We start from the raw sequence: 24897 nt of genomic DNA on the forward strand, positions 1-24897 counted from the left end.
AGGCGACTGTTTATATTGCGTCTAATCCAGTATTTTATGAAAGGACAAAACATATTGAAGTTGATTATCATTTCATTCGAAAGAAATTGCTTGATAGAATCATCAAGATATCTCATGTACCGTCTGTAGATCAACTGGCTGATTTGTTTACCAAGAGTTTAGGGGGGTTCTAGGGTGAAATACATTTGTAACAAGTTGGGTGCTTATGATATATATGCTCCAACTCGAGGGGGAGTATTAAGAGAATATAAGAATTCTTGTAGATAATAAATTAGTAAGGGTATTTTTGTAAATAGTTTATTAGGTTTGTACTCCTATAAATACTAGTTAGTCACTCATAATACGGTGACTAGATGTTTTCCTCCTAAAATACCTGTTCTCAATTATTGGTTCATCCAAAATGTTACGACAACCTATGACCATCAACATTCCTCGGAATAATAGATAAAATAAATATTATGAAAAGAAACTTACTGCATAGCATACTGCAAAAATCTCAGACTGCGTCAAATGCCAATCCGTTGATTCACTTGTTGTAAAGAATGCTGTTACAACCATGAAGAAAGCACCAAATGCATAGGAAAATGCCGTAACTGAAATGCTTGCAGGATATCTTGCCAAAACTGGAGCCTGCAAAGTATCCGAAAAGGTTTTCCAAATGAGAAAGAAAAACAAGAAACGCAGTCAGATAGTTCAAGATTTCAGAAATTTATCAGCCTTGATGGGAAAATTCTTAAGTATTACATAGAATCCTACCAAATAGTAAGGTGATGAGATTTAGGCCTCAAAGCATATCATTCTATCACATGCAAGGCCAACTTGCCTACTAGATATCCTTCCATAGTCTCTCATATTGCACCAATTTACTTCTGATGGTCAAGCAACTTACAGAAGTGGCACCATATGCTACTTTTCCTAACTTTCTCACTTCTCTTAGTGCAGAAATCTGCATTTGGGCCCAATGAAAACATGCAAACTTGTTCAAAAGTTCAGATTAAACTATACATAAGATAACTTACCCAAAGAAAACCACAAGAATGTATTCCCAAGTGAACCCTAAATCTCGCCAAAGTATTTCTGTTATAGACTCCATCCCAAATGCATGTGTGTATAAACTGAAAGACTAATTATCAGTAGCAATTCTTGTACAACAGGAATGTAGTCCTGTAGTTTAGACTGCTTTAGCACATCTCCATTCACCTGCAATAGGTTATGCACAAATTACCTACACTAGCACTATCTAAACCATTGTAGTTTCTTATATTTCAAATTTCCTTTTCTACGCTTCTGGATTTATTTTCATCCGTTTGGTGAATGTGAACCAAGAACCAAGTCATTTTCCACTACAGGTCAGTATCAGCCCTACAAAAGGCAGAAGGATATTCTTTGGACAGTGTCCATTTTTGTAGACATGTCCTGAACCATGCTAATTTATCCCACCCACCCCCCCCCCCCCCCCAAAAAAAAAAAAACTAAAAAAGAAAGTATCCTTTAAATGTCAAGAACAAGTAAATTCAAAACCATCGTCTCAAAAAGAGATAATAATCAAGTACCTGAATGGCCAGGAAAGCTGCCATGCACATACAATTTCCAATCAAGCACAGAACACCCAAATGCCAGTGGTCAATCCCATAGTCCAAAAAACTGGACATCAGCCAACCAACAGGCTCTGGTTGGCCTTTGGCACTAATTTCATTTTGTACTGTAAACTCTGATTCCTTAGATCCAAAAACAACAGGGCCACGGAACATAGCCATTACAATGGCACCAGAAACACAAACAATAGTGCCACCAACCTTAGCTTGACCTTCAGTTCTAAGCAAATTCACCGTTTCTGTACTGCACAAACAACATGAAGATGAGACAAAGATACAGAAACTAGTATAAACAAGGGAATAGATCTTGCATCAACACAGACACAAGTACACTCAAAACATTAAGATCAGATTGTGAATAGACAAGACGGACCCCATCATGACAGCTAATATAAATGTGAAGACTGGAATAGCAGGCTGGATAGCTGCTGCATATGTTGGATTAGTGTATCCAAGGCCAATAAGAAACAAAAGTTGATTCCCAAAAATCCTGTAAAAATTGAAAGACTATTAAACATTGGCCACATTGGCCTATAGGGACCAAGAAATGAAAAATAAAATAAATAAATAGCAACAAGGTCAAAACATTAAACTTACCCGGTCAATCCAAGGAAAAAGAATGACAGTAGTAAACGTTTGTTCAAAGGAGGTCTAACTCTTCTGCAATTAAATTACCAATGGAAAATCAATCTCATGACACAGCACTGTAATAAGTTACAAATAAAAAGAACCGTTGTTTGGAGAGAATAATGCACCACGATGAATAAAATCAAAACTTGGAAGTGCACAACTAATTAAAAAGAGAATTAAAGCTCTTTTTCTGCCAATACTGCATAATATGCCAGCCAAACTAATGAAACAGTAGTGCATGGCTTCAGGTTTTCACCGAAACAACAAGTGCAATAACCAATATAGAAAAAATCCACTAGAGAGCATATAAATAAAACCTCATATCTCAGTTGAAGACACTTCCGTATAACTCTTGAACTCCAGGTCTCAGAAGCTATACAAACAAGGGACTAGAGGACATGTTAAGCAATTCAGCTCAGAAATAATAGCATAACCATATAATTAAACTAAATTTCTGAACTACAAAAAGACTATGTCAAAGGTCTCTTAATAGATTTTCTTGACAACTCTCACCAGTTCTGACAACTAACACTGGAGGATCAATATCTAAACATAGCTGATAACAGACAGCCAATCTTTCTAATTAAGATGCTCATGCTTATGTCCATACAATCTGAAGAGTTCATTGTTACAAGACACTCAACAGGGACATACAACAGAAAGACTACAGAAAAGAAATTTTTTTTCCCTCTCTTTTGTTGGAATTTTATTTGCTCTCACAGCATAATAGCTTTCTTTTGCCCCCAACCCTCTTTAAAAAGGTAGACTTCCATTCATAAACAAGTTCTTGTTTTTTCCTTCCAAAATCATCCTCTTCAAGTCCTTGAGTTGACAGGGAACAACCTTTAAGTTTGCCCATTAGTAATGATATGAAGTTATCAATCTTCACATGAACTGACATTCTCAGCAGTCAGAGAGCTTATGTTTCATCCTACTGATCTATTTTAACCTACAATAAAAATCGCACTTGACCGAATATAACTATTTATCATGATCCTTCACCATAAGGTTTTCCAACCGCATCTTTATTAGTTATCTGTAGCCGTTTTATATCTCACCTCTTCTAATAATTCCTCAAATCCACGTCTTATCTACCAATCCACCGTATTTTATCTAACCATTTCCAGATACTGTTTGTCTTATATGTCCTTATGCATGTTCTTGTTGTCGATCCGTCCATAGAATTCCATACCTAGTTTTCGACACTCCCAAGTTCTTTTATATATCTCTGTTAAATCTATAAATATCTATCCTTGACTACAAAAAAGCCTCTCTTTACACCTATCTTTGTACTAATCATCCAAGAATTTTCTCCTCCCTAAATCATATACCTCCAATCCAAATATAAACCAGTAGAAAAATAAATTACATCTCGCATAATTTCAAGAAACAGAAAGCAAAAGCAAACAATTGAAAATACAGGAAAAAGGGACTGACTTTTCACGAACATAGGCGACTGGGGCGAGTATACAGAGACCAAGAAGGTCTCTAAACACACAGAAAACGATCTGATTGATTCCCACATTAAGAGCTACTTTAGTAATCACATGGTACCCTCCATTGAAGACCTGAACCAAAGCCAATGCCAGATGGGCTCTCCAAGCTTCATTGTTGTTAGCGTTATTAATAGGACCAGCACTAACTCCTGGTAATACTGCTGCCATCTTCAACACCATATAAACCCTCCTCCGCTCTTCCCTCTACTGTTAACACATGAAAAAGAATTATCCACTGATTAATCGGAAATTTTGAAAAAAGGGATGGTTGGTGGTAGCAAATGAGAGGATGGGCGGCCCTTGGACTGGAGTTTAAGTCGGCAAAACAGAGGATTTGTGGAAGGTGGGATTGCTGTCTCTTTGTGTGTGTACTGCGTGTACAGTTTGTGATCTCTGATGGGATTTTGGTTTTAGGAGACTTTGTTAACGTTGTTTTCACGATGTCTTGTGGGGTTTGAAGGTGAGGTATAGGGAGCATTTCGGTCACAAAATGCTTACAAGTGAAGACAAGTGTCACGTTTTGCCAAAGGAAAGAATGTACAGAAAATGCGGCACTGAGTATCTATTTTCAAGTGTAATGAATCATGTGATTATGCAGATTTATTACACAGGTAATGTAAGTTGATGATCATATTGGGGCAATTAGAAGATGGGAAAATTTTGGGGTTTTGGAGAAAATATTAGGTGCAGTAATTACACTGGATTTAATTTATATTTCCTACTCATTATTACAAGTATTTACAAATTAAATTTTCCATTATACAGTGAATCTTTTTTTCATATGATTGGTTTGTTGCATTAAAAAAAATAATCATTAGGTGACGCAGGTATATTGTACTGTCAATTTCTTTCACAAGTGACTTGTTGCATGAGAAAGTATGGAGTAAATGATGCACCTAATCTTAGTTTGTAAGAGAATATCACAGTGGAATGGTTACTCCAAATTTAATCACATCATTTACTTATTCACTTGCATCGAGAGTTAGAGAATACATCGAGTTTATAATGATGAATCATAGATAAAACACAAAAAAAAGAGTTGAGAAATAGTTTGATGCCTTGTTTCATTTTAATTTATTTTTGTTGAGTCGAAGGATTTAAAGCACTAATTCAAATGTAAGGATTTGAATTAGTCTATCATAATGAAAATATGTGATAAGACAACAGTTTTTAAAAATTTATCTTGAAAATAGGAAGGTTGGGAATGAGGTAACGAGGAGATAGACCAATTGGCTGAAGAAACAGAAAAATTGGCAAGGAAAAATAAGGAAAGGAAGATAGAAATTAATCTGTGCAAGGTGTCACGTAGTTACGTAGGACCGAGAAACTAAAGTTGGATAAGAATCAGGAGAACGTTTTATTATATAGTAATAAGATATGATATGATGATACGGCAACGAGAGGAAGTAGTTCATGAGCAATGTATTTCAATGGTCCTGAGCTTTGAAGGTGTACAGTAATTGTTTATTACAATTTTATAAAAAATAAAAATCTTTAAGATAAGATTAATTGTTTTTGAAAGTTATTTTGATAGCAAAGAGATAATCCTTAAATATATAATAGTTGCAGCTGTTTCTTTAGGAGATCCTTTGGAAGGCCAGCCTGTCTCGGTCACCATCATTTTAATGGTTCTGAAATTGAGAGCCATCAAAGCGAAGTAAATAGCATCAATCTTTGGGCATCAAACATATTTGTGTAAACCAAACCAGTATTTGGGTCGGTTACTTCGGACGATGACTCAAATAGAGCATAGTCCAGGGAAACGTTGCTAGAGGAATCCCTGTAGGCATAGCAAGGGTATGTATCAACCATGAAAGGTGACTGATTCTCAGCAAGAAATTCCAGCAAGGGTCAAAGAAAGATTGCATGGCTACCATTGAAAGCCCCTGCTGAAGGTGGATATGACTGGGACAAAACACCCAAAGAATGAGTAGTGGAAACTTTGATTTTCTTGTGAAGACCAGCCTTTCTCAGAGCAATGAAAACATTCTGCATAGCAGGTACTACCATCGCAGAGACATTATTGGGAACCTCAGTGACTTCAGTACCAACTGTTATGTGTGTGATCATTGTGGCTGGATAATATGGAAGAATGTTGTTTCTTAACCAAGTATCAGCATTAGATTGAAATTGTGAGAATGGCAACAAGTTCCACTATTTGTAAAGGCCTTCAGAACTTGGATGTTAAGAGTCATAAATCCTCACATACTCAATGAAATCAATTGTACAGCTTTATCTGGTGTGGGAAGATCATCAGCATTTCTTCCATAGCAAACTCCAATTTTGCTCCGTTGGCACACTCCTGTCAAATTTTGTTTGTGAAGTCTCAGTAGAAAAAGAAAAATAACATTTAATCTGACTTACTTCTTGAATACTGGAACAGACAAAGAAAGAAAAAGTAAAAAAAGGAGTCCACAATCATTCATGTGCTTTCCAAACATCTTAACAATCAGAAATTTGCATCAGCATCAGAGCATGTGCTTTGAAGCCAAGCTCCAGTAAACTGCTTTAAGACCCAGTGCTATTGAGGTAGTGACTGTGATCTACTGACAAATGCATGGACTAATACAAGACATTGCGTACACCAATATCCAAGAATCATTGTTTGCATCTGAATAGTCTCTTACACTGCATTTGTTCGAAGGTGAACATTAATTTCCCCCATCATCTAGGTACATCAACTACTCTTAAGTGCAGAATTCAGGAATTCAGCTGGTACCACACACAAAAGGACTATTAAGGCAATAAAATAACACCAAAAGAAACAATAGCAGTGTTTTATATTGCTCGTCATAGAAAATAAACCACATAAAACCCTGCAGACAAATTAGCAAAGACATCGTATGATACCTTCGAAAGTACAAGAAAACACTTCCTACAGATGTAAAGATAAACCACATAAAACCCTGCAGACAAATTAGACATGTCCAGGTTTTGAATGATTAATTTTCTTAGATGCTCACACTTCAAATTGTGCTGTGCATTAAATAATGTCATCGTCTCTTCAAATTCAAATAAAGTTCAACCAACACGGAATGGAGACCAACATAAACAAGCCAAAAGAAATTTAAAAAATAGTTGTGCTTTGTGAAAGTAAAAAAGCTCAAGCCTGGCTTATTTGATGAAGATAAGCAAATACAGTCATGAAAAGCAAGAAAAGCTGAAACTGAAATTTAAAATCCCAAGGCTGAAAAAGATCTGATGAAAATTTTGATAGCAGAAACTTTCATAGTTAAACAAAACCATCAATTGAATGATGAGTGGCACTATCGGCATGACTGGAAAGCAAAAACAATCAAAAGTGCTTTAAGCAACACTGGAACAACATAAACTGAGAAACACAGTTTTTGGACATTATAACTCCAAGACTCCAATTAGCACAATCTAATCTGCCTTCAGGAACCAAAAACCAAAAAAGGTACCAACTACCTTTTAGCAGTTTGATTTTCATCTTATGAACATTGGATTATGTGATAGCTGCATACTGTCAATTAGATTTCTTGAAGATAATGAAACGTAATTTAATAAGCTAATCCCTCTTTTTCCCTTATATTCTTACCTTCATTCCCAATGGAGAAACAAAAGAAGTAACGCAATTCTACCAATCAGACAATCAGCAAAACAAATCCAAAGAAGCAAAAAAGAAGCAAAGTTCTTTTTTGTCATTTTGAGCTCAGGTTAAAACCAATTAAGATGAAAGGACACATGAGAGAAGACTTAAGGTTTTAGCATAATTTAACACATTAGATTAGGTGTATTTGAGTACATTAACTTATTAGTGAACATCATCTTCCGGTCCATAAAATGGAAAGGTCAATGGAAATGAAGGGATCAGTACTTTCCTTTTAAAACAAGCAAAATATTTGTTTTAGAGCATCGCAGAGCAGGTGTTTTGATTCCATTTGCAAAAGAAATTTGCAGGCAATCAAACAACAGTGTTAGATAGATAGATAGATAGGGAGGGAGGGAGAATTTAGGGATGTCAAACTTAAAAATTGAAAATAGGCTTAGAACAAACTTCAGAAACTATTACCCTACTAATACTTATTCTTTTCAGCTAAAAATTGAATCAAAATCATTAAATACATCACAGCTGAACTGTGTATCTTGAATGATGACCAAAAAACTAAAGAAAGATAACTACGCATACACAGAGAGAGCCATTGGCATCTATGTAGACCAAATTGTAGGTTCTGGCAAGAAGGGAGGACATATCTGATATTATTGAGTACATATTACTCTTATACCTGTCTATTTCTCCAACCTTTTAATCTTCGCATATAAAAAATTTCAAAACGTATTGTCTATACTACTACTCTGCAAACGAAGAGAAACACAAGCTTGTCAACTATAAACTGCAAAGGCTTTAAAAGAATTGAATAAAATTCTACCACCAGCAAAATTTAACATAAACTGAACAAAGGGGTCATAAAGAAAACAGAAACTCACATACCACTGGATTAATCAGATTTAGTTTAAAACAGAAAACAAATATTTCCAACTAACTAATATTCACAACAAGTGAATACTGTCAAAGGTCAGGATTAGGCATGCCAAAAAAAATTGCAAGTCTTTTCTGATTGGAAAGGAAGACATACATGCGGTCAAACAACCACCCAGCTCATTTGCCTGTTAGCAGCCTGTTTCAGCTTAGCAAGGACCAATTCTTCAAATTTGCTATGATCGGCAGGTTCTGGTTGTGGAGGAGGAGGAGGAGGGGAGGAATCCAGTGGCTGAACCAACAAAGGATTTGACACATCACCGAGCACACTCCAACAGGCAGCAACAGCTGAATCCTTGTACGCCATCACTACTAGAGCTGAACAACCCCCATTCCCATTTTTCTTCTTCTTGCTGACCAAAACCTCCTCAACTTCCCCAAATTTCTCAAACAACATCCGCAACCTATCCGCCGTGTAAGCACCATAAGAATTAGGGTTACAGCTATTCTCCCAAGACACTCTCAGTACCCTAGCCCTATCCTGTTGTGGTACAGAACTGGAAAATGTTACTGGAATGGAATTACTGGAATTAAATTGTAAAACGAAATCTGAACTTAGGCTGGATTGAATTTCTCAAATCAACTTAACTTGTATTGAATAACCTTCAAAAGGGTACAGAAATGGAAATGGCGGGAAAAAGGAAGAAGGGGAAGAAGAAATGCAGGAAGTAATTTGGGAAAGGAACAAAAGATATTCTCCTCTGTGATTACAAGATTCAAAATTATCAATGCCCAACAATTACATGATTTTTCCTTTTTATAGAAAACTAATCTAACTAACTCCTTCCACTTGCTAATGAAACGGCAATCCACGTGAGAGGGAATATTCTGGAATGACTGGTCCCAACCATCAGCAAGAACAGCATGAACCCAGAAAAGGCGTGCTCTTTCTGCTCACGCCTCTCGCCTTCCTTGCGCCTTCACCTTTTCTGTTTCCACGCCTTTGTCCTCTTAGTGCCCCATTACTGAGCGTTCTTCCTAGTTCACGTCTTCTCTATTCTTCTTCGTGCTTGATCACGCTTTCCTTTAGTTTTACTTCACGCCTTCTTTCCTTCTGCTACTCCCTAGCTTCCTGTTTCATTACATATCCAAAGGAGGTTTTTTAGTGGCCGCCATCATCTCACGAATTTTCGCAATCTCACCCTTCAGTTTCTCGGCAATCGTACTCTCCTCCGCCCTCCGAACAAGTTCCTCATCAGAACAACGGCGCTCTCGGACCTGCAAATCAGCCATCATCTTCTGGCGCTTGGGATCGTTCTTCACATTCTCCGATCGTGGCCGCCTCCGGCAGCAGCGGCTCAACAGGAGAGTGTCGAACTGGCGCCGAGCCTCGACATCCTTGAGAACCAAATAAGATTCCTTGAGTTTCTGAAAATCTGAACGCGCGGCCGCCGGATCATCATCGGGTCGTTTGTCGGGATGGAGAAGCAAGGCCTTGGACTTGTACGCCTTCTTGATCTCTTTCTCCGACAATCTAGTTCCGGCTTCTCCGGTCGGAAGCCCTAATACAAGATAGTGGTCTACGAACTCTATGCCGCTGGCCAGAATAGCCAATTTGGAATAATAATACCTAATAGCTCTCACAGATTAATATCCTCTCAAACATACCTTAATTACTGATTTTAATCAGCCCCATCCTTTAGGAAGTAGAATTCCTTATTTCAAGGTTTCATCAGTTTGCAATCGGATAAACGACCTTTTTGTTTGGACAACGGATAGTTGAGTGCAAGGTTATAAAATCGGGATCGTAAGTAGGATAGTAGGATTTTAGTTTCACGTAATCAGTAGGATCCCACGAAACCTCGTAAATTTACTAAATTAATAAATTTAAAATTTATATATAATTTTGTACATTCTAAAAGATATCAAATAAATAAATTACTCATAAATATATAGCATTTTTTACCTATTGTCTGACAAGTATTTGAAATTCATTTATACTATTTTATTTTCTTTTCACAATTATAGCCATTGCAAAGTAATACTATGAGAAAAGCCAGGCTAAATGTTGATTTGAGCTTAAAATTTAGAAGAAATTGGATTTTTCAAACTTGTTAACAAAAAGTTCAAAAGCATACGTCCGTCCACAGCAGCCCATCTTTCTGGTCTAAATAGGAAAATCTAGGCAATTAATGCACCTTTCTAGCTTAAGAAAAAAATAAAGGCCAAGAAATCATAAGTTCAAACGAGACCCAATACTTTTCGACTTTTCGGCCAAAGGAATGTGCTTCCAAGGAATGAGCTTCTTGGACACAAAGTCACCTTACAACTTTGTCTAAGAAGATGAAAAATTTATCTGCTGAAATAAAGTAAACACTCGAAGTTCTCAAGATATCAGAAATTCAGTCTTGCATGAAATGCTTAACTATTGCAATCAATAGTAAGCAAACAATAATATATATGAGCTGAAGCACTCTGTGTTTGGTAACTGCAAATTCCACTTGATGACATTTAGACAAATCAACGTTATAAAGAGATAGACAAATCAAAATCATATTGTTGAGAGTAAAAAGATCCAATCGAACAATTGAAAAGATTCAAAAACAAAAAAAAAGGAAAGAAAACGGTGTCAAATTAGGGCATTCAAAGCTAGAATAGTAAGTGTAAACTTGTGTAGAATTTGAAACAAATTCTTTCCGTTGTTCAAATGTTGGTACTTGGTATTGGGTAGAAGCTACAGCGATTTCATCTTGTTGGTTAGAGCTGCAGCGGTGGAGAAGAAGTGAAAACTGAAAAATGAAGGTTGAAGTGAAGAATGAAGAAACGAGTCAAAGACAGAGAACTGACCCACTGAGTAGAGGAAAAGAATAGGAGCTTTTTTGACTTTTTGACGCAAAAATTGTTAAAAAATTGCAATTAAAGGCTGCAATTCTTTGATAAATTACAAACCTACCACAAATGTTTTGATTTACTTGCAAAATGGAGCCTTGTATTTCACAAATTTGCAAAAAATTGTAGGATCACAGTAGGATCGTACGATCCTACACGATCCTACCGATCCTACTCGATCCTATGTAGATTAATACAATTTGCGACTCTGAATATGATCGATCGATTTTGGTTATCTGAATCGTACGATCCTACGATCCTACGATTCGGATCGCGATTTTGACAACACTGAACTTGAGTGTAAACTAATCACTTACATTTAAAAGGGCACTGTAGAAACAACGTATTAAAGCACGTCTGACCGTGTTGTTAAGCATTTGTATTACACTTTTTCTCTTTCATATTTACCCCTCCAGATGTTAAATGAAAGTTATCCAAAAGTTAGCTGCAAAGTGCTTTTTATATATGTATAGGATATATATATATATCCTTTATATATATAAGAAGCACTTGGCGCTTCTACTGTTACTGGAATTTCAAGTGCATCCGATTGCTTCAGGCTATTGGACTTTCGTGTGCATTGATCTGGCTTTATGCGTTGTAAATTGTACTTGGGAAGGTTTTGCTCCACTTTTCCTTTATAGGGAGGACTCCTGCTCAATTGGTTGTGGACTGTGGACTCCACTTTGATTATTTGTATATATATAAAACTACAGCCATTATGGAAGAGTAATGAATCTATTGGCTCCATTGACTTAGCAAATTGACATATGAAATTAAATTCTCACACTGGCCTCATGAAAATTTTCCTTGGCTAGGAAATTGAAGTTTTGGAATTAATGCTTTTATTTCATAAATGATATCATTCTTGCGAATTTTCTCTTTTCTAAATTTCTGAATTTTTTTTAAATTGACATATGAAATTAAATTGACAATCTTTTGGGTTTCATGTTTCACAATTCCACAAAAAATCAAGAATTGTGTTTTGGGTTTCATGTTTTGATGATTTTTGCGTTACTAGACTATATTATGTAGACCTGAGAATCATGAAAGAATCAAGAATTGTGAAAAAAATAACAAGAAAAAAACATATTCTTATACAAAAGAAGCATTCGAATTTGGTAATCATTTTTTAAATTAACACTTTTATTTATCCTTATACAAAAGAAGCATTTTCCGTTTCTCTACTGGAGCGATTTTCAAGTGCAAAGCCGTGCTTCAGACCATTGTACTTTCAAGTGATCATTCTGCTTCTATGGGTTGTACTTCGTTTTTGGTCACTATATATCAGGTGTTAAGTCCAATTTTGGGTGTCCATCAAGTGCAATACAAATCTGAAACAAAATTAGTGTCATGTGTAATTTATGGTTTAATCCATGTAGATGCCTTTTTGGTGGTCAAATTGGTGGTCGCACCAAGGATAGTTTTAACCTTTCAATTAGATTTGACAGCAAGGTGAAATCATTGTCTGCCATTACCAAAACTTTGTTACCATGTTGCCCTTCTAGATGCTGATTATGTGGATCGTTAATTCCTGACCTTAATCATTTTTGTAATTTCATACTTGTTGGTCTTTGGACGCCACTACTTCTTGCATCTTACTGATAATGATGCATTGATGCGATAGTGTGTATTTGATAGACAAATAAAGTTTGATGCAAGTTCCTCTGTATATTCAAGGATCAAGTTACTTGCAAATTTCTGTATATATTTCAAGAAGAAGAACTCCCAGGGGTTTTCCTTCGCTTGTTTAGGAGAAGAATCAGGCGTTCTTTTGTTTTCCGGAAATTTTTTTCACTTATCCGCCTGGTTTTTCTTTGCTGGTTTTTTGCTCACTTGTTTCAGGTTTATCTATTTATGTTCATCTGCAATTTTTGGTATTCAGCTCTTTAATGCCCACGTGCATACTGTGCTCAACTTTCTTATCTTAGGTGCCGGTGGATTTGCTTTTATTATCTTGGTTTGGTATATCAATGGAGGTATTCTGCTCCTTTTTACGTATAGTCCACTTTCTTCACATGCATGCTTAGTATGTTGAGTTTTGGGGATCTGGTTTGCAAAATCTGTTTTACCCTTTGATCCACATAGCCTGCAACTCTTGCTTTTGGAGAATGCGTGATCATCTCACTCCCCGAGAAACCGCTTGTCATGACTATATTCACAGGTGACGACTTCTTGTGCCAGAACTTGAGAAAATATTTCTGCTTTGTCTCCTGCTTCTTTGTTTCCTCTTGTGGTTCTTGGACTTGTTCTTTTCCCCCCTTTCTTGCTGTTTGTTTTTGTTCAAGTAATTCTTGTTTTCATTCATCTCATTGCTACATCCTTATGTATCTATTTTCCTTAGGATTTTTGTGCTTCTACTTTTCTTTCACGTTTTTTTTTTGTGTAGACTTGTTTGCCTAGCAATTATATTGTTATTTATTCTCATATTTTGTTCATCTTTTTTTCTTGAATTTAAACTTTTGATCAGGTGGGATTCCTTGATGGAGGTTGTGGATTTTCTGCAAATATATATATCTGTGATGGTAAGGCTTTTGTGTATTTTTTTTAAAATATAGTGCTGATAATAGTTAGTTTTGGTACAACTTTTTAGTTTGTTCTTGGGGCGTTTTAGAGATATCAGCTATGATAGTTTTCCAATTTTTGGGTCTTATTATTTTTACAAGTGTCACGAAGCATCTTATGCCTCAGCCAGGAGCTGGTGGTTTTGATACTCCCATTTTTGGATGAAAAGAAGTCCAGTGATAGAGGTAGAGGTTTCATTGTCTTAATCTTATGTTCTAAATTAACCCTGAAAATTTTACTCCAATTTCATATGTATTTTGGTAATTTTTGGGTATTCTGTGTAATTGTTGAGAAGGATGAGCATTTTCGAAAGCTAACGAAGGGAACACCCCTAGGAACAAAGCAAGGAACCATAGTTCAGGTGGTTCTTCTACTAGCCTTTTGCATGTACAACATGTGTTTATTTTTAAGCTATTAATTTGTGTCAAACAACCCGGTGAATCCCTTGCAGAAAATTTACAAAGGACTAGAGAATGAACCAAACTTGCAATGTCGGATCCTAAGGTGATGTCATGTAAGAATAATCCGATCTAGAAGTTCTGCCATGTTGTGAAAATTGTGAGGATGTATCATAAACTACTGTTTGATTAGTGCTTGAAAATTACAAAGATTATAATCTTGTCCACGATTCCTGTTTGATCATTAGGTTGAATTTGGTCTGTAATTTTTTTTTTTCCATTTACATCTATATTTGTATTCTTTCATTGTTATCTGTCAATGTCTTTTGTAGTTCTTTCATGTCTGTGAAGTATTACTAATTAGGAATTTTATTATTGTAGAATTTGAAGTTACCAAACGCTTCTTATCTGATGTCATTTCTCATCTTTATCATGTTGTTTGAAGACTTTTAAATAGAGATTGACATTGTAGGATTTCAACATGGATAGTTGTAAATTAATTCACATTCTTTCCGGTTCTATTATCTACTCTTATACATTATCATTGAAGCCCATTGATATAGGAATATCACACTTGTGCAGCTTCTAGATCTTTCTGTTTGAGTGATTCAATGTGACTCTCCCTATATCAACTTCTACACATTATTGTGATCCAGAATAACTGATTGGCTGGTTTCAGAGAGAATTTTTGGCGGCCCTTGATCCCAATCACGTGCAAGCAATGGGTTTCTGCTGCTATAGCGGAAGAAGTAAAATTCCTAAGTCATTATTGTCTTTCTTCGGTCCCCAAATTTTCTTCCTCACTAAAATATTTTAGTTTATTTAAAAAATTCAGCTACACTTTAGCATGAGGATTGTAGTACACTTTGTTAACAAAGTTGAAAGCTTTGATCTCATTTGCTGCAACAATCAAATGGAAGTTTTTCTATAGCTTGCTTGTACTTCTGCTGTGAACTTGTGCTTTAATGGTAGTTGACAAGATAGTTTGCATACCATAATGAACTGCATTTCGGAATCTTAAATGATTGTGTAATGAAGAAAGAAAGGTAAAAATTGGAGTTGGTGTGCAAATGGGGTGGGAAAAACGATGCAAGAAGTTAAACGTTGCAGGAGACCTGCCTCTATGAGTGGCAAAATCCAAATTGCAGAAGCTTGAAGAAGGGGTGTTCTTGGTGAGGAGGAGTTTTAGTGGAACTCATAAGATTCTGGATGAAAAGCTTGAGCAAAGAGTAGGTACAAAGCATTGAAGAAAGGGAAAAACACCAAGATCAAAGAGTAGCAAGAGAGTACCGAAGTATCTTGAAAAAAGGAGGAAGATCTCAGAGTCCATTTCTGCCAAATGAGCTGATCTTGTAAAAGCTTGTCCAGAATAACTTTTATTTGATCTTTTTTCTTATTTTGCGATTGAAAACTTTCTTTGACTTAATGATAGTAAATCATATTTGTTTGAGGGCTATTGCATATAATATCATTAGTTTAATCTTATTTTGCACAGTTGGTTATGTGTTCCTCACTACTGTTTACGAAGTTTTTTCTCTTTATTATTTTGCCTAGGAATATCAGAATCGGGTTTGCTCCTAGCTTCGCTGGTAAAAAAAAAGGCATAAACAGAGGCGCCTAATAGAGTTCACGCACTCGATTCCATTAGCCATACAATCTTATAATCCACATGCGCAAAAATTGTCCACCAAAATATGAACGGTCAAAATTTTTTAATAAAACACCTGCCGCCTGCGCATCGCATAGGGAAACGCCCTAGTATATATATATAGTAAGGCCCGGTTGTGCGCCACCTTATAGTGTTTAAAGGTAACAAAATTTGAAGGATTATTTATGGGTTGAGTATGATATGTTAATATATTATAAAGAGTATCGTAATGCATTGCTAGTTAATAAAGAGAAAAAATTCGTTGTAATAAAAAGCAAGTATTAATGCATATATAAAACAAAATAAAATAGATAAGAAAAGTGTATATTATGTTTGGTGGCAATTCCAGTTGATTTATACAGCTCTAACTGGTGCTAAATAAAATAAGTAAAGTGACTAACTTGGAATAAAGTGACAGGCAAAGCAAAAATCTTGAATATTGAATGTAATGCTGCAAAACTAAAATACAAAACATGCAAAAGAAATTATATGTTACTACAGCAAGATATAAATGCATAGATTTGTTGAAATAAAAAAGTAAGAAAAATTGTATTACCAAATGTGAGAAACAAGAAAGTGAAAGAAGTTTTCTCTCTGCTATGTGAGAATGAGAAGGAAATAAAACAAGAAGGAAATGAAGCATAAGAAGGATTGGTAGTGTATGTAAATGTATGCACTATACTATTCAAAGTTAGTTTGTTGATAATAATTTCATCTAAAAAGGCAGTTTATGAAAGTTAAACTAAGCTAATACTTTGTCTTTCAATCTAATGGTTATAAACAGATGAAGTACAATTGATAATTCATCAAAAGGTTGATTTTCTTGTAAAGAACAACCTAACTTTGAAGAAAAATATAAGTATCTAATCTGATTAGGTAATTGAGAAAAAGTTGAGTAGTTAAAGAATGACACTTATTACAAGCGAAGCAGAGGAAAAATAGGAGAACCAAACAATCTGTAAGCTGGCTTGTTGAATAATCTACCAATGCAATAAGTTTAGAAAAACATTTTTCTCTCCAAATTCGAACTTATAATAAATAAGCTTTATTGAATAATTTAACAATTTGACAGCATAGAAAATAAGGAAACAAATGCAAATCTAACGATTACCATGAAAACAACACTAAAGAGCATTTTAATGAAATATAATAGAGATGCACATATTTTTGTCATTTAGACGTTAATACATTCGTTTGATTAAGAAAGGAAAAAATTAATTGTAATAAAGAAACACATATTAAGGTATAAATGAATTAAAATAGAATTGATAACAAAAATATATGAACATAAAGTAAAATGCTACCAAATATTTTAATATGAACAAATTAAAATAAATTTGAAACAAAAAAATGCACACTACCTTAAGTAGCAATAATAATCTTTTTCTTTATAATAAGATGAAATTAGTTTTAAATAATTTTTTCGTTACATTAACAAAATAACAAAATGTCAAAGAATATAACTATTTGAAAAAATTCATGCAATTCGACGATTTTTAACAAATGCAACTTAATTTGTCAAATATAACTTTAAATGATAATTCATATTAAAATAAATATATATAAATTCAAATAATAATAATGATAATAACATTGTAATCTGATTAAAACTTAAGTTAATTTGTCAAATATAAGTTGAAATGATCATGTAAATGATATTTCAATTGAATTACATCTCTCCAAAATCTAGACTTTGAAAACTCTATTAAAAATATTTCAACCTTATAGCCATAGGTGGAAGACCTTACTTCCCTAATCAACCTTATAAAGCAATGCCAAATCCACAAGACAATGCCAAGTCCATAAAGAAGGTAAAAGAGAGATCTCAAAATTCACACATAGTGCCATGTGTTAGCAAATGGAGTGCTACAGTGACTTTGAACCTTTACTTATCTTATAATAAGATATATATATATATATATATATATATATATCAATACTAGTATAAAAAGGGGAGCTGGCTTGTGAACAGTGAATTTGGTCCCCTATCAACACCATTAGTGTGTGGACAATTTTAAAATTTCGCCAGTAATAAGGTTGGCTTCTGAATATGACCAACAGTCATGGTATCCTATGGGCACCATGACTCCATGGGTTAGTGGTACATTACTTTTGTTGCCTTATTACATGGAAGCAATTGGAGGCTCACCCATTTATTTTAACTTCTTGTAAATTCATTTAAATTTATTTTTGTAAGCTAAGTTATTAATTTATACCACCCTTTGCATCTATTATTAGTTTTAAATATTTACTTATTATATTTAATAAGCCTAATTACCAATTTTTTTCCATCCATACTCTATGTCGTAAAATTACATACTATTTAATAATTGAATAATAAGAATATAAAAATTTGAACTAAGTACTATAAAAGTTAATATAAAAAACTTAATTCAAAAATTTTGAACCCCTAACATTTTTTTCGTGTGTAAATTTAAAATTTCATTTTGGAAAGGTAGGAAAATAGGCTAAAACTTGTCATAAATTGGTAATGCTAAAAAATGAACAAGTTAACAAACTAAGAAAAAATAAAATGATAAGATAAAACCAACAAATAATAATAATAATAATAATAAAACAAAAGTAGTTAATATCCTAACAAAATGAAGAATCTGAAAAAAAAAAATGGGTGGGGGGAAGAGAGGAGGTTTATGAGAAGACAATTCTAAATGAGTTAATTGGATTTGATAGATTACCCAATAAATTAAATGGTCATTATTGGATAACCCATTTATACCCATATGCAAATACTTAAGTTAATCATATTCATCTATTCATCCGCGGATATGAGTAAATTTAGCTAAATAGGTTTTGTTTGCCACCTATAGTTTTGCACTAGTTGTTGACATTAGATTTCTACCACGCAACTACCTACTTTTGTTAATGTAAATAGTGCTTTGTCTACAACTCTTTGTATGAGTTTTCTATCTTGTAATGACCAGTTTTTGGTAATGTACAGACTGCTATAGACTGCTACAAAATAATGTACCTACATATCCTGAACTACCACTCTTCCATCATCAAATTTGCACACGCCCACTCTTTACTCCACACACACAACTAACAATTTCACCAAAAATTAGGCATCCTTATGCATTGCATAAGGCACAAATAAACTAGTATATATATATATATATATAAATGATCCATTACATAATCTATGTTCTCTTGATTCACTTGTTTCATTAAAAAGTAACTAATAAGCTATACATGTCCATAATAAAGTCAGTCTTATTGTTATTTTTTCTCTTTTTTGGAAAATTATTCAGAATACTCCTCACATTTTATCAAATAAATTTTTTTGCCCTTCACTTTTAAAATATTAATTTTATGTTCCTTACAAAATTTAAGTTAATAAAATTTGATTCCAACTTAAACTTTTGATCTTTTTCTTAACTTGAAATCACCACGTAGTCCATATGCAATCATTTTTTATACACAAAAAGCTAAATCTTAATTTTTTTAAGGGCAAATATGAATATAGAGTGGGTAACTATAAATAAGATCTAACAATTTTTACCCTTAAAATATGACCGTGTGGTTATATGATGGATTTAGGGTAAAAAGTGGTAAAAAACCTAGACTGGTACCAAATTTTACTAATTTAATTTTGTAAGAAACGTAAAGTTAACATTTTAAAAATGAAGGACGAAAAAGTTCATTTAGCAAAATGTGAGAGACATTTAAACGATTTTCCTTTTTTTTTTCATTTTTTGTTCTTGCCAATGTTTACCAATAGAACAATTTCAGTGTAAAAATCCCGTTACACCATTCCCCATAAACTCTCTCAAGCTCGCTAAAGTTTCACTAAAGGTAATGAATCCCGGTTGAATGTTGAACGAATTTAGCGAGATAGTTGCCATAAAAGTTCTTTCTCTTCACTTGTAAACTAATTTGTGATTTTATTGTTTACTAGTAAGACGGCCTGCACGATGCGCAGGAGGGCTAATACTTCCAGTGTTAAATTGCACAATTTTTGGCCATTGTATATTTCTTATAATGTAGAGAATTATATAAGTGTTATAAGTTTGGCTTGAATTGGTTACGTTAATATAGTTAAGACAATATAGTGTTGATATTTTGTATAATATGATTTGTATAAATGATGTGGTTTGAGTTAAGTAATTATAAAGATGGCGAAAAGGATAAGTGGAGAGTAGAAAGTCAAGATGGCAAAATGCATAATTGAAGTTAGAAAGCGAAGGAAGTGCAGTTACATGCATGAAAGTCAGTCCAAAACATGGTCTCATGTATAGTTAGGTTAATAGTTACATGAAAGGGGAACAAAAGTGCATCTGGAATTGATTTGATTAGAGAGGTAATGTTGTCTCAAATTGGTATGATCTGAGCAACATTCTTGTGTCTTGAAGAGAGTATTTTTCTGGTCCATTTTCAACACAGATGATGACTTGGTAATCCAACAATGCTCTAGAGAGGAAGACTAATAGATCATTTATTTTCTGCATGAGTTTGCTTTAGAAATTTGGTCCAGCCGTTTGTGAGATAGTTGTTGTCATAATGTGGCTGGGCATGGATGTTTTGTCGGTGCAGTTGGATGATTGGAGCAGTAGTATTTTTGTGTTTTTTTTTTTGTGGTGATTCTGAATGGCAATTTCTGTTGGGAAATGCAATGAGTTAGTTTGTTTCTAGTATGAGCAATAAAATGGACAAAGTAAAAGGACATTATACCAGTTGAAGGATGTCTTCAAGGGTAAGTTGATGGAAAAATGCTGCGGTTAGATCTTGTGTGAAGTTGTTTGGTAAGCCAGTGACAGTATTTTGATAGATGTAGGTAGATTTGTCAAAATGCATGAGTGCGAATGGATCTACTTCTGCTTTGTGTATGAGTTGGCGTGGTCCATGGATATGTTCATTGTTGATAGTTTTTTCCAAAGATGGTTATATTGAACTCCATGTTTGCCAAATGTTTAAAGAGAATGACATCACCTGTCTTGAGGTCATGGTCTTTTGCGAAGTCTGTCCAACCCTGATTGAGTTCAAAGTTGGTCAATGTAATGAGCCATTGTTTGTCCTTTTCTTTGATGGCTAGAAAGATTTGTCTGCATTGTCGAACTGTTTGGATCAGGTCATTTGGAACAGGTTGCCAGAAAAATTGCGATTTTACTTGTTTGGGATAAAACTGTCTATTTATGCAGAGCTCTAGTATTGTGTATTAGGGCCTTACCAGTTTTTTGTTCTTTGCAAAGCAAATTGTAAAGTAGCATGGTTGTGGTCCATAGATGTGAGGATTAGCGTAAGGAAGGCTGGCTTCTGTGTTGACAATAACAGAATTAGTGATTGGTTGTAGTAGTCGATGTAAGTAATGGATGAAGGAATGACAAATATAAGACTTACCTAGTGGATATGGCGAAACAAATAGCAGAATTCGTTCTAGCCAGCGGGGAATTGACATAGTGTTCTTAATTTTGAGGATTCCTACGTCTTCAGTTAGGTTGGAGTGTTGATTCTGAAATCTTCTGTATTTGTGAAGAATTGGAGATGAAGTGAGTGATGGCCAAAATTGTAGCGTTTCAATACGGTGATATATTGTGAAGTTAATTGCATAAATAATTAAGCAATTTTTGTGGTGGATTTATGTTCTTGATGTCTTTGGTTATAAGCGCATGTATTATATGAAAGTCTAAAATCTTTTTTCTCAAGAATAATAGCTATAAATGGCCGAAACAAGTAAATAGATAGTGCATGATTTTTGTAATAACGATAAGATTTAGTATTTAGGTTAGGGTTTTTAAAAGGATTGTGAATATAAATTGTGGTAATTTTGACGAAGCAAGTATCAAGAAAAGTTTGGAAACTTCTTCTTTCGAGAAACGAAATTTGACTAATTAAATCTAATCCCAAAAGCCGGCAACTCTTGGATTGCTCCCAGAGACTTAACTACCCAAATCCCAATCCTCCCAAAGCCGATGTGGGATAGAAACCCCGACAGGGGCCAAGCCCATTGGACCCGCTGCTAAGAAAAGTTTGGAAACTGACCTGGTAAAAAGTGGAAGAAGCGTCATCTTCTGTGTGAAGCTGTAAACGGTTGAAGTCGTGCAAATGGCTGAAGCTGTTAGTGGCCAAAAGTTCGAGAAGAAAGGTGCAGTAAATTCTCTGATGTGGTTGATTTTTTTGCTGGTAAAATGGTGCTAAGACTGATGGGGAGCTTTTTGTCATAAAGTGGTAGAAGTTGGGGCAGAGTTAATGACATTTATTGTGGGTAGTAAGTGGGGTAATGTAGGGTCGATACTTGTTGCATGTAAATGTCTGTGTAGTGGGAGATAACTGCGTTGGGCTTGGGCTATGTATTTTGTACGTATTATTACAATTGTTAATTGACGAAAATAACCTCCACATCCAACAATAATTGCAGCATAACCGCTTGACCAAAAATTACTATTCATAACCCAACTCTCTCTTTTATATTGTTAGATGTTACCGCTCGTTAATCTGCTCAATCAAATTGTAATGAGAGAGAGAGAGCCCTTGACAACAGTTCTACATACACTTCAATGTCAGTCTCCACAATCACCTTCTTTGACTGTCTCCGTATTCTTATGTCCATCTTCATTTGGCAACCCATAGAAATTAGAAGCCCATCTTCATAAAATCCAAGCTAGTTTTGACTTGAGAGAAATTACAACTAGTCTCTTGAACTAGCAAGAGCAGCTGCAAGAAAGAATTAACATCAATTCAAAGGAAAAAAAAAAAGAAACGAAGAGACAGAAACTTGGCTAGAGAGAGAAAAAAAGCTATAGAGAGAGATTTTGAAACTCGAAGGCCTCAATTGAATGGAAAAATGAAATCTAATTGGGATAAAATTTTAGCTGTGCGATTCTGTCAACCATACTCTACACATCTATAAGATCAACTTTTGGATTTCTCTTTCAAGCTCACTTATTTGAAATTGTAATTTTTAAGAGATGACATTATTGTTATTGATCTATTTGGTTGGTTATTAATTTATTATTGTCCATATGCTCCAAATAATCCTATGTATTCTCATTATTTTGTAGTGGAGCTTTTGGGCGAATTTCTCAAAATATTGTCAAAATTAAAAATTTTCAAAAAATTGGTGTTCTTGGGGGGATGGATTCTGAATTAAGGGTCACCGCATCATTGACATGCGGTTTCTAATAAAAATATTTTTAATTTTCATTTATTTTGGGTTACTTTATTATTTTTTTTTTTTTGGGGCAAAAGCTTCGCCGCTCATTGGAATTTATCCTTTGACTGGCACTGCTCTACACGAAAAGAAATGGTACCAGCAGCAAAGTTAGAATCTTGAAATCTGGCTGCATTCCTCTCACACTAAGTGAACCAAAGTACAAGCAAAGGAGTTTGATTTGGTGGTTGACAAATTATCTCCATATAAAAAAGGGTTAATCACATTTTATCCCCTTAAAGAATACTCTATTTTTCAGTTTACCCCATAACCTTTAATTTTGCTCACTTAACCCCCTTAGGACAAAATTGCCTTTGCATTATTTTGACTTTTCATTTACCTTATTTTCCTTTCTTTTATTTCATTTTCTCTTTCTTTTTTATTTAATTCTTCCTCTTTCCCACAAAAATTTTCACCTTAATGATTGAAATTAAAAAAGAGGAATTACAGAGATCTATCATCTCCTTAAATGATTAAAAAAAAATATTCAAATCACTTTCCTAAAATACAATTTTTTTAGCTTTTCAATTCTTTTAATTTTGGATTTTTCTCTTTCCTTTCTAGTTTCTCATTTTATTCTCAAAAAAATATCATAAGATAAAATTGTTTTCATTTCTTTTATTTCTTTTTCTCTTTCTTCTCTCTTTCATCCTTCCCAATAGAAATTTCATTTCAACGAAAATTTTTGTTTTGAGTTTGTAATTGCATATTTCTGGGTGAAGGTTTAAAAGATATCAAAAACTAATTTTGATTTTTTGTATGATGCCACATGTCACAAATTTCAATTGCTGATTATTAATCATGTCACAATTTCATTTTAAGATATTTTCTTGAGAATAAAATGAGAAACTAGAAAGGAAAGAGGAAAATCCAAACTTAAAAGAATTGAAAGGCTAAAAAATTGTATTTTAGAAAAGTGATTTGAATATTTTTTTAATTATTTAAGGGGAAGATAGATCTCTGCAATTCCTCTTTTTTAATTTCAATCATTAAGGTGAATAATGCAAGGGCAATTTTATCCTAAAGGGGGTTAAGTGAACAAAACTAAAGATTAGGGGATAAATTAAGAAATGAGGTATTCTTTAAGGGGATAAAATGTGATTAACCCCTTAAAAAAAGCCTTCTGCTACTCCGAGTCAAGTTGACATCTCTCAAACAAAAGACCAAAAAAAAGCCTTAGTCCTATCCTATTGGAAAAGCTTTGAGTCCGAAAGCACTTTTGGTAAACTTAACTTTTTTTTTATAATTTTGCAATATTTTCCATCGCCGCTCATGTGATGTGTGGCGATGTTTTTATTTTAATTTTAATATTAGAAAAACTAATATTTTTTTTCAAATTGCGGCTTTAGTTGGCCGTTTTTTTTATAAACTTTTTATAAAAAAAATAATAAGAGGTTGAGCGCTTTTTTATTAAAAAATAATTAGAGGTGTGGGATGGGAGGAAAACTATGTCGCAATTTCCATTTTTGATTTTACTTAAAAAATTGCCTTTTCATTATAAAAAAAATTTTCACTAAAAAAAATTTTTGGCCACAATTTGCGTCGATCAACGGTGCACGATTAAAAGAAAAATTGACGACATTTGTGTTGGAAGGAAAATAAAAAAATTGACGCCGCAAATGAACAAAAAAATAAAAAATTGAAAAAAAGTTGCGCGTCATGACAAAAAGTGGACCTCGCAACTGACCAAAAAAGTGCACCTGAAAAAAGTACACATGCTGGAAATGAACAAAAAAAAGAACAAAAAGTCAAAGAAGTGCACACGGAAGAATTTTGCAGAAAGTATACATGCTTCGCCGCTTATCAAACATTGGAAAAAAAAAAAAGGGGGGGGCAGAAAATTGACTAAAATGAAGGCAGCAAAAATAAATATAAATTAATATTACTTTTACTAGTAGCCTCGTTTTATAGTTGCAGCGACCCTTAAATCGGAATAACCCCTCAAATAACACCACTTTTTGGATAATTTTTTATTTTAGCAATATTCTAAGAAATTCACTGGAGCTTTTGATTGAACTAGAAACGACGACTTTTTTTTGAATTTGAATTTTTCATGTAAAAATCTTGGCA

General features: G+C 34.1%; 2 protein-coding genes and 1 pseudogene across 2 annotated transcripts; all 3 read right to left on the minus strand.

The window, feature by feature from the left end:
* Positions 1 to 441: 441 nt before the first annotated feature.
* Positions 442 to 4142, minus strand: LOC113779606 (WAT1-related protein At4g19185-like). The gene is made up of 5 exons (XM_027325250.1): positions 3663 to 4142; positions 2193 to 2255; positions 1969 to 2085; positions 1554 to 1839; positions 442 to 630 (listed from the first exon to the last, which is right to left on the minus strand). Exons 1-5 carry the CDS (start codon positions 3899 to 3901, stop codon positions 457 to 459), a joined length of 879 nt encoding a protein of 292 aa, XP_027181051.1. The 5' UTR covers positions 3902 to 4142; the 3' UTR covers positions 442 to 456.
* A 1093-nt stretch (positions 4143 to 5235) lies between these two features.
* On the minus strand, positions 5236 to 6718 carry LOC113780297 (annotated as a pseudogene).
* Positions 5936 to 9809, minus strand: LOC113779191 (dnaJ homolog subfamily C member 17-like; the record flags this gene model as incomplete). The annotated part of the gene is made up of 3 exons (XM_027324692.1): positions 5936 to 6023; positions 8320 to 8698; positions 9307 to 9809. Coding segments are annotated over 2 exons (876 nt in total), but the record flags the coding sequence as incomplete, so codon positions are not given.
* Between the last annotated feature and the right edge of the window lie 15088 nt (positions 9810 to 24897).

Source organism: Coffea eugenioides, chromosome 8 (genome assembly GCF_003713205.1).
Source record: "Coffea eugenioides isolate CCC68of chromosome 8, Ceug_1.0, whole genome shotgun sequence".
Classification (NCBI taxonomy): domain Eukaryota; kingdom Viridiplantae; phylum Streptophyta; class Magnoliopsida; order Gentianales; family Rubiaceae; genus Coffea; species Coffea eugenioides.

Bases quoted from the DNA above. Each gene is read 5' to 3' on its own strand.
- LOC113779606 (XM_027325250.1), bottom strand. From the start codon at position 3,901: ATGGTGTTGAAGATGGCAGCAGTATTACCAGGAGTTAGTGCTGGTCCT. The intron at 2,256-3,662 runs GTCAGTCCCTTT...ATTTAATTGCAG, and splicing joins GTCGCCTATGTTCGTGAAAA to AAGAGTTAGACCTCCTTTGA. The intron at 2,086-2,192 runs GTAAGTTTAATG...CAATTTTTACAG, and splicing joins TTTTTCCTTGGATTGACCGG to GATTTTTGGGAATCAACTTT.